The 13,302-nt window shown below is 37.1% G+C and overlaps 2 protein-coding genes across 5 annotated transcripts in view; both read right to left on the reverse strand.

Moving 5' to 3' along the window:
- Positions 1-13: 13 nt before the first annotated feature.
- LOC107595752 (G protein-regulated inducer of neurite outgrowth 1-like) lies at positions 14-3,871 on the reverse strand. 3 transcript variants are annotated; one of them, XM_016286244.1, is made up of 2 exons: positions 2,659-3,871; positions 14-2,211 (listed from the first exon to the last, which is right to left on the reverse strand). In XM_016286244.1, the coding sequence occupies exon 2, from the start codon at positions 2,128-2,130 to the stop codon at positions 544-546; it is 1,587 nt and encodes a 528-aa protein (XP_016141730.1). In that variant the 5' UTR covers positions 2,131-2,211; positions 2,659-3,871; the 3' UTR covers positions 14-543. The 3 variants fall into 3 exon arrangements, with proteins under 3 accessions (XP_016141730.1, XP_016141731.1, XP_016141729.1); XM_016286245.1 differs by having other exon boundaries at positions 14-2,214; XM_016286243.1 differs by lacking the exon at positions 2,659-3,871 and having other exon boundaries at positions 14-473; positions 524-2,595.
- Positions 3,872-7,171: 3,300 nt separating this feature from the next.
- The window catches only part of LOC107595753 (beta-synuclein-like), a 17,024-nt gene continuing 10,893 nt past the window's right edge, over positions 7,172-13,302 (reverse strand). For both annotated transcript variants that reach the window (XM_016286247.1, XM_016286246.1), the window contains exons 5-6: positions 9,799-9,885; positions 7,172-7,969 (exon numbers count right to left, since the gene is read on the reverse strand). In XM_016286247.1, the coding sequence (XP_016141733.1) occupies positions 7,940-7,969; positions 9,799-9,885 (117 nt within the window). In that variant the 3' untranslated portion in view covers positions 7,172-7,939. The remainder of the gene's footprint in view (positions 7,970-9,798; positions 9,886-13,302) is intronic.

Genomic DNA, 13,302 nt, shown 5'->3' on the forward strand with positions numbered 1-13,302 from the left:
TTTGGAAGCTGCATTAAAAATCTGAGGGGGCACGTGCCTCACTTTGAATGGGCATGAGCCTCTGCTTGGTACTGTCACTCTAAATGTAGTGTACCGTTCCTTAAATGTACATGATTAATTCATATATACATGTTTGAAATGTATACATTTTAAAGGTAAAATTATTAGTGTAAAATATTGTAAAAGGGCACTTTAAAAGTGATCCTCACTGACCACAACAACATCAGGGTAGCACAGTCTTGACAGAAGCAAGCAAAAACACACTCAAAGCAGCAAAGCTGGTAGGAGCCATTTTAAAGTCAAGGGTGAGGAGAAATTAAGACGACTGAATTTGCAGTGTATCAAACCAAACCAAAAATGATGATTATCCATATAGGGGCTTCTTGTGACGCAGTGTCAATACAAGTAATTTCAAATGTCTTAAGTCTGTTAAAGGGGTGTATCACTGAACAAAACCCAATCCTGTGCACGTCCAAAGTGCACAAAACTTGGAAAGATTGTCTCATTTGGATTATTGAGATGGTTTAGACTACCATGCCTTCCTTAGTTTTCCTCATCTTGACGTGGTCTTGAACAACAACTTGGCCGCCGGATGTTCCTGAACCACTGGCGAAAATGATTTTGCCTGCGACGCCTGCCGATCTGCACTGTTTTTTCCTCACTTTGTCCTTTGGCCAGGCTGATTTCACCAAGGTCTGATGTGGGGGGAGGACTGGAAGGCATCGTCATAGATGTTTCGGTTGGGTTTGCTGGCAGAGCATCTGTCGGAGAGGGTAAGGCCAAAGGCTGTTTCTTCTGTTTCTTTACCTGTTTCTCCAGGTGTTTCTGGATGGCCGAGCCCAGCACTGTCACCTCCACCACTGCACCGTACACCTCCCAAGTCATTCCCTTTTCATCCCAGCTCACCTCCTGCACGTGTTCTGGCACTTCTTCTTCTGGTGTCACCCCGACCCGTGGCTCCGGCTCGGGAATTACCTCAGGTGGGGTCAGAACGATTGGGGTCATAGGAGCCGTGGCGACTGAACGTAATTCCACCTGCAAGCCCACCTGCAACTCGGCATCTTTGGTCTGTGCCACCTCTGTACTACACTTGTTGGCAAGTTTTCCAAAGGTGCTTGGAAAAAGGAATGTTGTGGAGCCCTCGGGAGGAGTCATGGGGCTGGTGGCCACCGACTGGTACATCACCTCTAGGCTAACCTGGGTTTGCACGTGCTGTGTGCGTCCAGGCGACCGAGTCAAGGCGAGCGTATCTTGCAAAGGCCGTCCAGCATCCTTGGTTTCAGCTGATTTGGTTTTCTTCAGTTTTACTTCTACATCTTCAGGCTTTGTGGGTTGATCTTTCGGACTGCAAACTTCCACCGAGGCCTTTGTGTTAGCGCCTGTGCTACTTGCGTCTGTTTTCTGTGGGGTGCTTGAACCTTTGCTTCCAGAGTTTGTCTCATTGCTACTATCCCCTGGATCTCCAGGCAATCTTGGTTCGTCAGTGGTGGTATTCTGCTCAGTTGATGTGTGGCTTATCACGCTGGTCTTCTGGACTTGACTGACTTCAATCACGTTCACCACGACGATGGAACCATCGAGACTCTCTTCCTCAGTCGCTCCTCCACCCTCAACTGAAGAGACAGTCTCGGGTTCAACAGGGCAGCTGGAAGTCTTCTGCTCCCCAAACTCCTCATCCTCCTCATCCTCTAAAGTACAGTCATGGTTGGTCACCAGTATGGTAATCTCCTGGTCAAGGTTATGTTGGCCAGATACCAAGCACATCTTATCTGCTGGATCCTCTGCTTGGTTAACACACCTCTCTTGTTTGCACGCTGCCGCAGGTGGCTCATCGCTCTCGTCTGCTGTTTGAGAGGAAGATAAATCCTCTTCTAATCGCAGCTCATGTGGAATTACTGACTTGATTTGATCTGATGTAACCTCTTGGTCGGGTTGTTCCTGGATGCTGCCACAGATCTCCTCTTGGACTGTGGTCCCTGGGTTTTCAGATGCTTTTGACAGGTTTTCATTAGTTATGTTGTCGTTCATAAGGGGCAAATAGTCAATACTTCTGTCATTGGTGTTTATACTTGTGCTGGTCTCCGAGCCAACCTTCCAAACTTCACTTTCTGTCAGAACAGAACCCTCCATGGGTTCAGAGATGGGTTTGTGTTGATCCGGGAGAGGGGCAGTAAAACGTCTGAGCTTCACGGTCTCACACCACTGATGGTTCTGCTGGAAAAAAAATTCACATAAATGGATTAGTGCATTAATGTAGGTGCAATGAATAGAAAAAGAGCACTTTACATGCATTAATGATGGCACACACACAAAAACAGTCATTTCTGAAAACATTACTTTAGGTAAAATTCAGTTCAAATCATACTGTTTTATGATGATCTCGGGCACTGAAAAAAATAATAATTTCTGTTCTTGAAATAATTAACAAAAAAATGAAACAAACTTCAGTCTTACAATATTTATAGGAAGAACAGTATCAATTGCCAATAAACTGATTCCTCTTTTTACTCAAAAAGAGAGATCCAATTATGTCATAGCAGCTCTCTGATCCGGTTCATCCACATACACACAAACACAAAAAAACTTGCTTGGTAACAGTATCCTCTAAAAACAAAACTACGATGGCACACAGTGAGACCACTATTGAAAAACACATACCTCAACTGCACGACAGATCAAACGCTGTATCCATATTTTCAAAGATTTCACAGCCAGAGCATGTATTCACACTCCAAGCTCCTCTTTTAGGTGCTGGTAATGATAAGAGGCAGGCTGTAGATGGTTTGTTTTCCAGAAGAATCTCAGTGGATGGCGGTCCTTGAAATTTCACTGTGGTTGAGAGTACTGAAAGCTTCTGATTTTTAGTTTCCCTGGAAACCAGACTCAACATGGCAGTGAGTGGTAATGAAATGACAAAGTATCTGTAGCTTTTTAATCAGAAGCAAATGATGGTGATTAAAGTCCATGTGTCAAAAAACAAAACAAAACAAGGCTCTTATGTAATAAAAACTTATATGAAATGCATTTACTTTGGCAGACAATACACTAAAAGGATGCACCAGTAGTGTCTTTGTGATCTCTGGAACAAAACATTTGATACAATTTAGTTTTTCTTATATAACAAAATGAGTATATATAGATTGAAATCACATTTTCATCTGTTTTTGTTTTCTTCACATGATGGTGGACGGTGTAGGTCACTATACTGCTGCAATTATGTAAAAAACCTTCTAATTAATATTCTGTCTGAATTTTTGTGAACTGCAGGTAAGTAGTGAACTTCATGCTTTTTGGATTCATGCATGTGCTTGCACACTGGCCCATTGCACCTCACCATGAAAAGGAGTGTGTTCTGGAGAGCTGTATTCTATCGCCTATGTTCTCACCATAAGAATTGAGGGCTTTTGCCAATCTCACGCTCCCACAGAATACTTGTTGCCTAGCAACCAGCCATGTACATGCAGGGGGGGAGGGAGGTGACTGTGTTCATGGTAATAGTGGGGGAGTGTTCAGACAACACATGCCATATTCTGAAAACAAGAGGATGCTGCCTGTCATTGCAGGCGAATGATGAGGAGGAGGAGGAGATGGATAGGGATGTAAAGATGAAGGGGATGTGGAGGTGGAGAATACGGGGGAGAGGGCCAAAAGTGCTGGAGATCAACTGTAAATTAAGTTGTGGTGAGAAACCTTTCCTCAGGATGAAACAGTTTGACATTTGCATCTACCATTGACATGAACACTAATGGGTACATGTTGACTGCTTTAATGCCAATATAAAACAGCTTATTTATTTAAGGCTAAACACTACAAGCAAAAATCGTTTTTTTTCATGCATTTGGCCAATTTTGAGATTTTGGGCTTATTAGCTTTTCATAAAGTGTTTTTTTTCAGACAATGGAAAGAAAACATTCAAAATACTTTTTGTTTTGTTTTTCTTTCTCAAAATGAGATTTTTCTCCTGCACTGAGCCAGAAAACTTGGGTTTGTGCATATATAATTTTTCTGATTTCATAAAACACATACATATATATTCTGGCTGTTGACAGTATTTTTTGTGGGACAAAAAGAGGTATCTTTTGTAAAAACCTTTGACTCTAATATGTCAACAATGAAACAAGAATTTTGATCCTGGCTTCATACAGTGTTCAGATTTTTATTCTAGACTTATTATTACTTAATATTTAATTAGATAATGTCTCATTTAGATATTTAAACATAACATTTCAGAAAACTTGTAATAAAAAATGTTTGCAATTCTTAATGTAATCAATCAACTGGAGAAGTATGGTGATATATCTTGCCTTAATAAAGAGTTAATAAAGAGCTCAATATATTTGTTTCTATTTAATAGCTTTTATAGACACCTACACATTCTGGCATCATATGATGATTTTTCTAAAAATGTACATGCCATAATTGCAAAATAAACATTCCATATTATATTTGTATTTTAAAGGAACTGGAAAGGACCTATAGATTATTCTTACTTTCAGCTGCCTGAAATCAGACCAAGTCTGTTCAACACCTTAGACAGCACATGTAATAAGGTATAATGGGCTCAGCTGCTGCTCTTATGGCAGGTTTGACATTAAGTGCTTGACACAAAGCATATCTGTTCCTGAACTTTGCAGGAAATATTCCACACATTGATTTTAAGGGTGAGAGCAGCTCATTCTCAGCAGCTTTCCATGCATGAAATATATAGTGTTAATCTATAGGGCTAATGCATCCATAATGAAAATGTCAGCTACGCTTGTTACATCCTGAATAAAAATCAGCTTCAACTATATAATGAACTTAAAAAAATTGAAATGATCCCCTCTGTATTTTTTTCTGTAACTACACTGAATTGATAAAGACTGATTTTAAGTTGTGCAACACATCTGAAACAGGATGCACATGTAGGTGAGTAGCAGCCAACATGTGGCATGTTATTTAAGGGGTTATTGTTTGTAATCAAAAGCATCATCTCTTGACATCCACAGGAATACTGAGTTCATTCACTTTTGAATGAAAGTTCTTTCACTGTGGTCTACCTGTGTTATGTTGCCATAGCAACATAATGCCGTTTCCTCTTCCAGTGACATGGGAGCTGAGAATAATAATAATAATAATAATAATAATTGAAGGGGTTCTTTACTAAGAAAGTGGTTGACGTGTCCTTGCACACTCTATATCCTCACATTGTATTTCACTAGAATAGAAAAGTACGTAGGATGGCTATAAAGAGACACTGCAGCAGCTGAACGGAATGTATTGTGTATTTTCGAAACACAAGCATCTTTGAACAGGCTTTGGAATATAGGATGACCAACAATTAAACTGAAATAAAATCTTTAGGAAATAATCTGCTTTGGAAGGGCAGGTGAAATCGAGCTGATACGTTTACAAAGTCGCTAATACAATTTTTTTTTTTTTAATGATTCAGTTCACAAGGTGTTAAGTTGAATCTGATAACAAGGAATGTCAGATTGTTTGGGCAGTGCAGCATTTATTTGGAACTCAATTTGTGTCCAAACTCCTTAATGGTGTCTGATGCTTTCTCTGCAGCTGTGCCTATAGCAGACTGTGTTTGTCTGGACGCCTCCTCAGCAGCTGTTTGTATATATACACATGCACAGAGACAGAGACAGAGAGTTCCTTTAGGGATGCATTTGCATATTCTTCATGGTGCAACATACAAATAAACTGGTAGATATAAGGAAAACAATACAATCACATTTTTAGATTTATAACATTAATGGCATGCCAAAATTATGTTATAGTATATTATCAGTGTGCAGTACAATATGATTGTGGATGATTTGCATACACTGAAAAGCTGTGAAATCACACACATCCACATTTAAGTGCATCTTTATCCAGATGTATTTAACAGACTCTTTCTCTCACCTGCACTGGTGGTTTCTTTGGAAGACTCTGCCACCTGGTGCATGACATCTTGCGTTGCCTGGACTGAAATAACATTATCAAACATGCTGGTTGTTTTTCACACACATTGACAAAGGTCTCTAAAAAGCAGTATAACATTTTTTGTTAATGCATGGTGAAATGTACGACACACGCACTCACTCAAATAAATAAATAATACTTAATTAAATGGTATATAATTTGTAATTATTTAAATATGCTTAACTTTGTCAAGTAAATTATTTTAATTAATGCCAAAGTGAAGATAGTTTCGCTGCCAGTTATCACACTGTATAGCTTAAAACATAAAGTTTTATATATATATATATAATTTACTCATGTACTTTAATTTGATGGAAATTTTGAAATAAACAATCTTAAAAAAAAAAAAATCTTAAAATGTAAAACATTTTAAAACCAAATCAAAAGTATAGCTAATAATAATAATAATAAACATGAAAAATTCAGCAAATAAATGATAAAATAATTAAATGTATTTAATGTTAAATGAAAACATTTTGTTGGTCAAAGTTCACTCAGTGGCACAATAATAAAACATATATAGCAAGTAGACAGCTGTTCTTTCATAAATTAAAAACGAATGTTACCAAATAAACAAATGACAGCCCAGATGAGCAGCGTGTAACTATTAGTACCTGCACTGTCAGTGACGCCTTTAGTAGCTGACTGTGTTGTGTTCTTCAGCCCCTCCAGAGACTTCTTAAAGGAAGCCATGATACTGAGCACATACACACTCAGTCCTACCGGCTCGGCGTAAGCGGGACACTGCCAGCGGGGGCCCTTAAATACCCTCTGCTGCCGGAGGGCACCACATTCCCCTGTGATTGCACATGCTAATCCATCAATGGTGCCCGGCTTATGCAGGTATGCCAGCTATTGAGCTATGGCACCACACTCATTCTGCTGGGCTCAGCATGTCTGTAGAGCACTACGTTCTGTTCTGGAGACACAGCCAGACATCCTGTTGATAAGAGGACAGGAGGGAGGACGTCACTCCCTGTTAGTTTCTCTGTAATATTTCTGGAAGCCAAAAGATGGAATAATAATAAATCTGTAATAAAACAGCAAACTAAGTGGTAGATAATTATTATAAGCACTTGTTTTGACCTTTTGTTATTGAATGCCAATATGTTCTTACATGCTTATGGTGATTTCTGTGTGGTGCTGTGATAGTGTTGCATACTGTATACAGACATAGCTTTTGGGAAAAGAAAGAAAAAGAGGACTACGCATGGAGCTTTTTTGTTTGTTTTCTTTATTTACAGAGGATTCACTTGTCTTGAATGACACAGAAACCTTAATATTGACATTTCCAGCATTGTAAAGCACATATTGACCTCACATCCATGAACATTTCAAGACACATTTACAATAACTTTAAAGTCTCCAGTACACAAACGCATACATACACACAGATACAAATTGCCCAATTCTAACAAATAATCCACTGGAATGATATCACAAGCAACTATAAAGTTACAACGTATAAAACTCTTACTTCAAAAACATTAAAGAAATAGCTTGCTTCAATATTAAATTGAAAATGAAAGTAAAATCCCACAAACAGGCATTGCACACAGCTATATATAATATCATATTTACCCAAAGATATTTTAACCCCCAATATGCTATTGGAAGATCTGAAACATCTATTACATATATAGAAATGCAGGTACACAAGTACAAAGAGTCACAATGGAAAGGGCAGGTCTCGTTTCATTGGGAGGGAGGCAAGGAAACGAGACAGAGCACCCTCCGGCAGTCAGCATAGAGCTACATCCAACACGTTACCTTCAGAACATGACATTTACAATAGATCATAATAAAAGTATATATCTGATAGGAAGAACATTTCTCAGAAGGATTAACTGGAATATATATTTTTGTTTGTTTATTTTACTTTTTGTTTGTTTTTGCAACAGGGTTTATTGTGTTTAGGATTTGTACTTGTTATTTGTATAAACGTTTTGTGCTGCTGGCTGAACTTGGACTTGGAATGTGATGTTTATGCCTCTGGCTCATAATCTTGGTTGTCCTGTGAGCAGAAACAGAAAAAAAAAAAATTCTTAAAAATGAGAAGAAAACGATCAAAAATAATTTGCCTTTGTGACGTTTCTTTCTCTTTTTTGTTGTTGTTGTAAAATTTTCATATAACACTGTCCAGAAAATAAGCTTCATATATCATAAGTAATAAAATGTTAAAAATATACAAAAATACATATGTGTACACACACACACACACACATTTTAAATGTATATGATTCCACAACCTTTTAATAGCTTAAAATTTTTTTATTTATTTTTCTTTGTCCCAAAATAAAATCTTCTTAAATGCATTTTTTAGCTTAAAGGCTCCAAATTAAGCCATATACATAAATATATATCTTTCTTACAAGATTATATATATATATATATATATATATATATAATTTATTTATTTATTTTGCTTAAAGCCATAAAACAAAAACAAGGCATCAAATAAAAAAGGCAGCGTTTTCCCCTGAATTTTTTTTTTATTGTTATACACACCCTTCAGTTTGTTTTTATTTGACTGTTTAATTTGTGTTTGTATTTTTCTACACTGTACTTTTTGAGTTAAACTGAACCCAAATACAAGCAATATTACTATAAGCAAACCTTTAGCTTTTGATTAGCCCAGGGGAACATATTAAGACAAAATGTTATTTAAAATGTCAAATTATTACTATTATTTTTACACAATACACACATTGGGATCCCACACATAAAGTCAGTTTCAATTTGATGGTTAACTACATCCCATCATGATGCTTTTCCTATTGTATTGATTCTGTTTGAGGTCTGTTGCAGTGCCTCTTTTTCCCCAGCAGGTGGCAGCTGATGCGTTCATAAAGTTCATAAGCATCTGATTTTTTTAATGAATATAATTACACATCATGCTGGAGCTATATTAGTAAGGTCTGAAGATCTGTCATCTGAAGATACCCTACATATTAAATGTCAGTATCATTATCTGATGGCCGTGGTTCCCTGTGTGAGAGAGCATCTACTGGAAGAGCCCATCTCCTCATCGGGGCAGGGGGAGCCTCCATCACTACCCACAATGCAAAAGAGCTTTTGACGTCCAGTGTTGGGCAAGTTACTCTGAAAATGTAATCAAATTACTGATTACTCCTTTTAAAAGTAATCACGTTACTGTTCTGATTACTTTATTTCAAAAGTTATTAGTAATTAGTTACATTACTAGCTACGTTACTTTTTTCTCCATGAAATTTATGAAATCCCAGCATACACGCTCCTGATAAATATTTGTTATTAAAGCATCAACATTCACAGAACACTGTTATTTTTACTTAAAAAGCAAGCGGCTGCTGCGTGCATGGTTTGGCATGGCAGAATACCAGCAAAGAGCGCTGCATTTATAATCTCTAAAGAAAGAAAGAGAGAGACATTTGCAAAGAACTAATATAGAAAGGAGCCTCTTATGCTTACTAACACTGTATCTGTTTGATCAAAAAAATTATATTATAACTTCAAATATTTTAAAATGTAATCTATATTACAGTGTCACACACTTTTAATCAAGTTGATGCATCCTTACTGAATTAAAGTATTAATTTCTGAATAAATAATTAAATAAAATATATAAATCCAAACTTCTGAACAGCAGCTTGTGTTAGAGGCCCTTCCCTTGCCGACTTATATCACATTTATTATAGTAATTTTAATTTAATAATCAGTAACAATTAACAGAATTCTCCTGGTTTATAAACGACACTGCAGCATATAGAAAACTATTTAAAAAGGGATGACTTGGACTTGTGACCATGTCTGATACGTGCGTCAGGTAGATTTGTGTGCTCCTGTGAGTGCTGACGGTCTAACCTGCTGAGAGTCGTTGTATGTCTGTCCCTCAGGATCCATGAGACCTTCTCCCATTGGCTCCTCGGTGGCTTCCTGACCAAACTCAGGCTGTGAACACACACGTGAAAACATATCATGTCTTCAAAATACAACAACAACAAAAGATCTGGTCATCCATAGACACTTCAAAATATTGACATGAATTATATTAGCATGATGATTTCTTTTTTAAGCACTATCACAGGCAGAGGCTAAATATAAGCACTTGTTTCTTGTGCCGTTTACGGTATGTACAATATATAATTGGTGCATCTGCTAATGTGCTTTAGTATGTGTGCTACGACTTCATATGTATATAATAAATGTTTAATCAAACATTTTATGTCTTGCCAGAGAGACAGAAGGAGAAAGAGACTCTCATTACCTACATACAGTAGTTAGATTTTCTTTACAGTTCTGGGTCACTGGAAGGTTTATTTTTAAACTGAGCTATCACAGTCAATTAGGTCATATTCCAGCAATATACAGTTCTAATATATCAACACAGCCTGTCAAACACTTCATGTCAATCAAGCTACATGGAAACAGTGCCATTTGAACTAAAACATTTTTCATACCTTCATTTGACAGAGTTTACTGCTGAATGCTCAGAAAATCATATTTTACCATTATAGACATATCCAAAATTTAAATTAGTTATTCATTTCTATTTCAAATCGAGATTATGTCAATTATGCTGAAACATTTACCACTTAAAAAATATTAGGTTGATCTTTCAGACATCATATTTAAGTGCCATCATAATTAGTTTGACTTACTGGTTCAAACAGAGATGTTTCTTTTGACAGTCTTTATCACTATTTTTGTATTATGGCCTATTTAAGCTTTATATATATATATACACACACATATATATATATATATATATATATTAGGGCTGTCGACGTTAACTCATGCGATTAATTTCACAATCCTTAACGCGTTAAAATAATTAATTATTCTATGCAAATATGCGCTAGGCTAGATGGACATCTTTGACCATTGTGCTTTGTAGCTTTTTGTATCTTAAGCTTAACCAGGTCATTATTTATGTAAATATACAGAAATAGTGATAAAGACAATAAAACCGTTTGAACCAGTAGGTCATACAAATGATCTTCTCAGCATAATATAGATAAACACTACATGATAAATGCATAAAACACTTTTAAAGTAAACACAGAGTAAAAATTCCATACATTTTGAATGTTATTTTTTAAATACTGATATTAATATTTAAATATGTAACCCATTAAATGTAATGGTAATTCATGTGGGGTTATGGAAAATGCCATATATTCAGATGGAAAACAGATTTAAATATTTTCATTTTGTTTAAAAATAAAATGAACATTTTAGTTGAAAAGTTATTTTGAATGACATGATTATTTAATTTAACTGTTTAATCTCACAAATAATGTGAGATAATTAGATCAATAATAAGACACACAAAACACAAGTGGCACTGAGAACGTTTCCTGGGAACGACCCACAATCAGAACACAGACTATGTTCTTGTCTAGTACACAAACAAACACACAAATGGCACAGTCCAGTCCAGCAACACAGTTAGCACTGACCACCCGCACACTTTCACATGTTTCAAAACTGCTAAACTACACACTTAAACCAGCCATCACACTTTTTTCTTATGACAATAGCTGCACTCCAAATCATTTGGATGATGATGTCTTAACCAAAGCACTAGAGCTTTAAAATTGATGACAGTGGCATTGTGTTTTTATTCTTTGGCTCCAGCAGGCTTCATACACACACATTACTAAACACCACAAGCACATGTGGTGCAAGGTTCTTATGCTGATTTTCCCTCTAAGTGATTTATGCGATTACTGAGTCACCACAAAGGATACAACTCGTTTTTAAGCCTGGTGGGGAATATCCGTGGAAGACCACACATGTAAATCTGTCACGAATACCACTACTGGAGAAAACCCAGAGCGCTCTGAAATCAACAGTTTGTTTAAACTTAAGCAGATATGCCTAGGTTTGAAGACTGGCTGACTTCTCCTCCCTTAGTGCATTTTTAAGTACTGTGCAAAGTGCTAAGCGACCTTGGGCAAGGTCGAGAGAGCAAATTGATGACAGTGGCATTGTGTTTTTATTCTTTGGCTCCAGCAGTAATAAATGTAAATCTGTCACGAATACCACTACTGGAGAAAACCCAGAGCGCTCTGAAATCAACAGTTTGTTTAAACTTAAACAGATATGCCTAGGTTTGAAGACTGGCTGACTTCTCCTCCCTTAGTGCATTTTTAAGTACTGTGCAAAGTGCTAAGCGACCTTGGGCAAGGTCGAGAGAGCGAGAGAGAGAGAGAGAGAGGGGAGGGGGAAGGGGAAGGGAAGGCAAGGGGGCTCAGCAGGACCAAAACACAAAGTAAGACACGATATTCCCCATGGGATAAGCCGCCCTCCATTATGTGTCATGTGTTATGAGGTAAAGGTGAGTGTGTGAGGTGTACAGCCCTCTGATATACATCTACACTCTCTGAGACTTTATTATTTTTTTCTAGTGTCGTGTACTTCTAATGTAATAATCCATAACCATGTCTGATGGTCATGTGCATGTTGATCTACTATACTGAAAAAAATGTCTTTGAAACAATTTTCACTCCAAAATTTCACAAATGATTACAAAGAAACAGCAAGTAACATTGAATTAAATATGACAGATATGCCTAGGTTTGAAGACTGGCTGACTTCTCCTCCCTTAGTGCATTTTTAAGTACTGTGCAAAGTGCTAAGCGACCTTGGGCAAGGTCGAGAGAGCGAGAGAGAGAGAGAGAGGGGAGGGGGAAGGGGAAGGGAAGGCAAGGGGGCTCAGCAGGACCAAAACACAAAGTAAGACACGATATTCCCCATGGGATAAGCCGCCCTCCATTATGTGTCATGTGTTATGAGGTAAAGGTGAGTGTGTGAGGTGTACAGCCCTCTGATATACATCTACACTCTCTGAGACTTTATTATTTTTTAATAATCTTCTAATGTAATAATCCATAACCATGTCTGATGGTCATGTGCATGTTGATCTACTATACTGAAAAAAATGTCACAAATGATTACAAAGAAACAGCAAGTAACATTGAATTAAATATGATTTTTTTTTTAAAAGGGTCCTATTATGCTCTTTTACAATGTCTTGAATTTGTTTTGGGGGTGTACTAGAACATGCTCTCATGCTTGGTGACGCATAATTTTTTTTACATAATTTACATTATTACAATACGTTTCTCCCCAGCCTTCACAAATGATTACAAAGAAACAGCAAGTAACATTGAATTAAATATGATTTTTTTTTAAAAGGGTCCTATTATGCTCTTTTACAATGTCTTGAATTTGTTTTGGGGGTGTACTAGAACATGCTCTCATGCTTGGTGACGCATAATTTTTTTTACATAATTTACATTATTACAATACGTTTCTCCCCAGCCTGGCACAAACGGCTCGATTAGTTCCGACTTTGATGAA

The sequence above is a fragment of the Sinocyclocheilus grahami genome, unplaced genomic scaffold, assembly GCF_001515645.1.
Source record: "Sinocyclocheilus grahami isolate Dianchi unplaced genomic scaffold, SAMN03320097.WGS_v1.1 scaffold208.1, whole genome shotgun sequence".
Taxonomy (NCBI): domain Eukaryota; kingdom Metazoa; phylum Chordata; class Actinopteri; order Cypriniformes; family Cyprinidae; genus Sinocyclocheilus; species Sinocyclocheilus grahami.

Excerpts from the sequence above, each read along its gene's own strand:
- LOC107595752 (XM_016286243.1), bottom strand. The coding sequence starts at position 2,334 with ATGTTTTCAGAAATGACTGTTTTTGTGTGTGTGCCATCATTAATGCAT.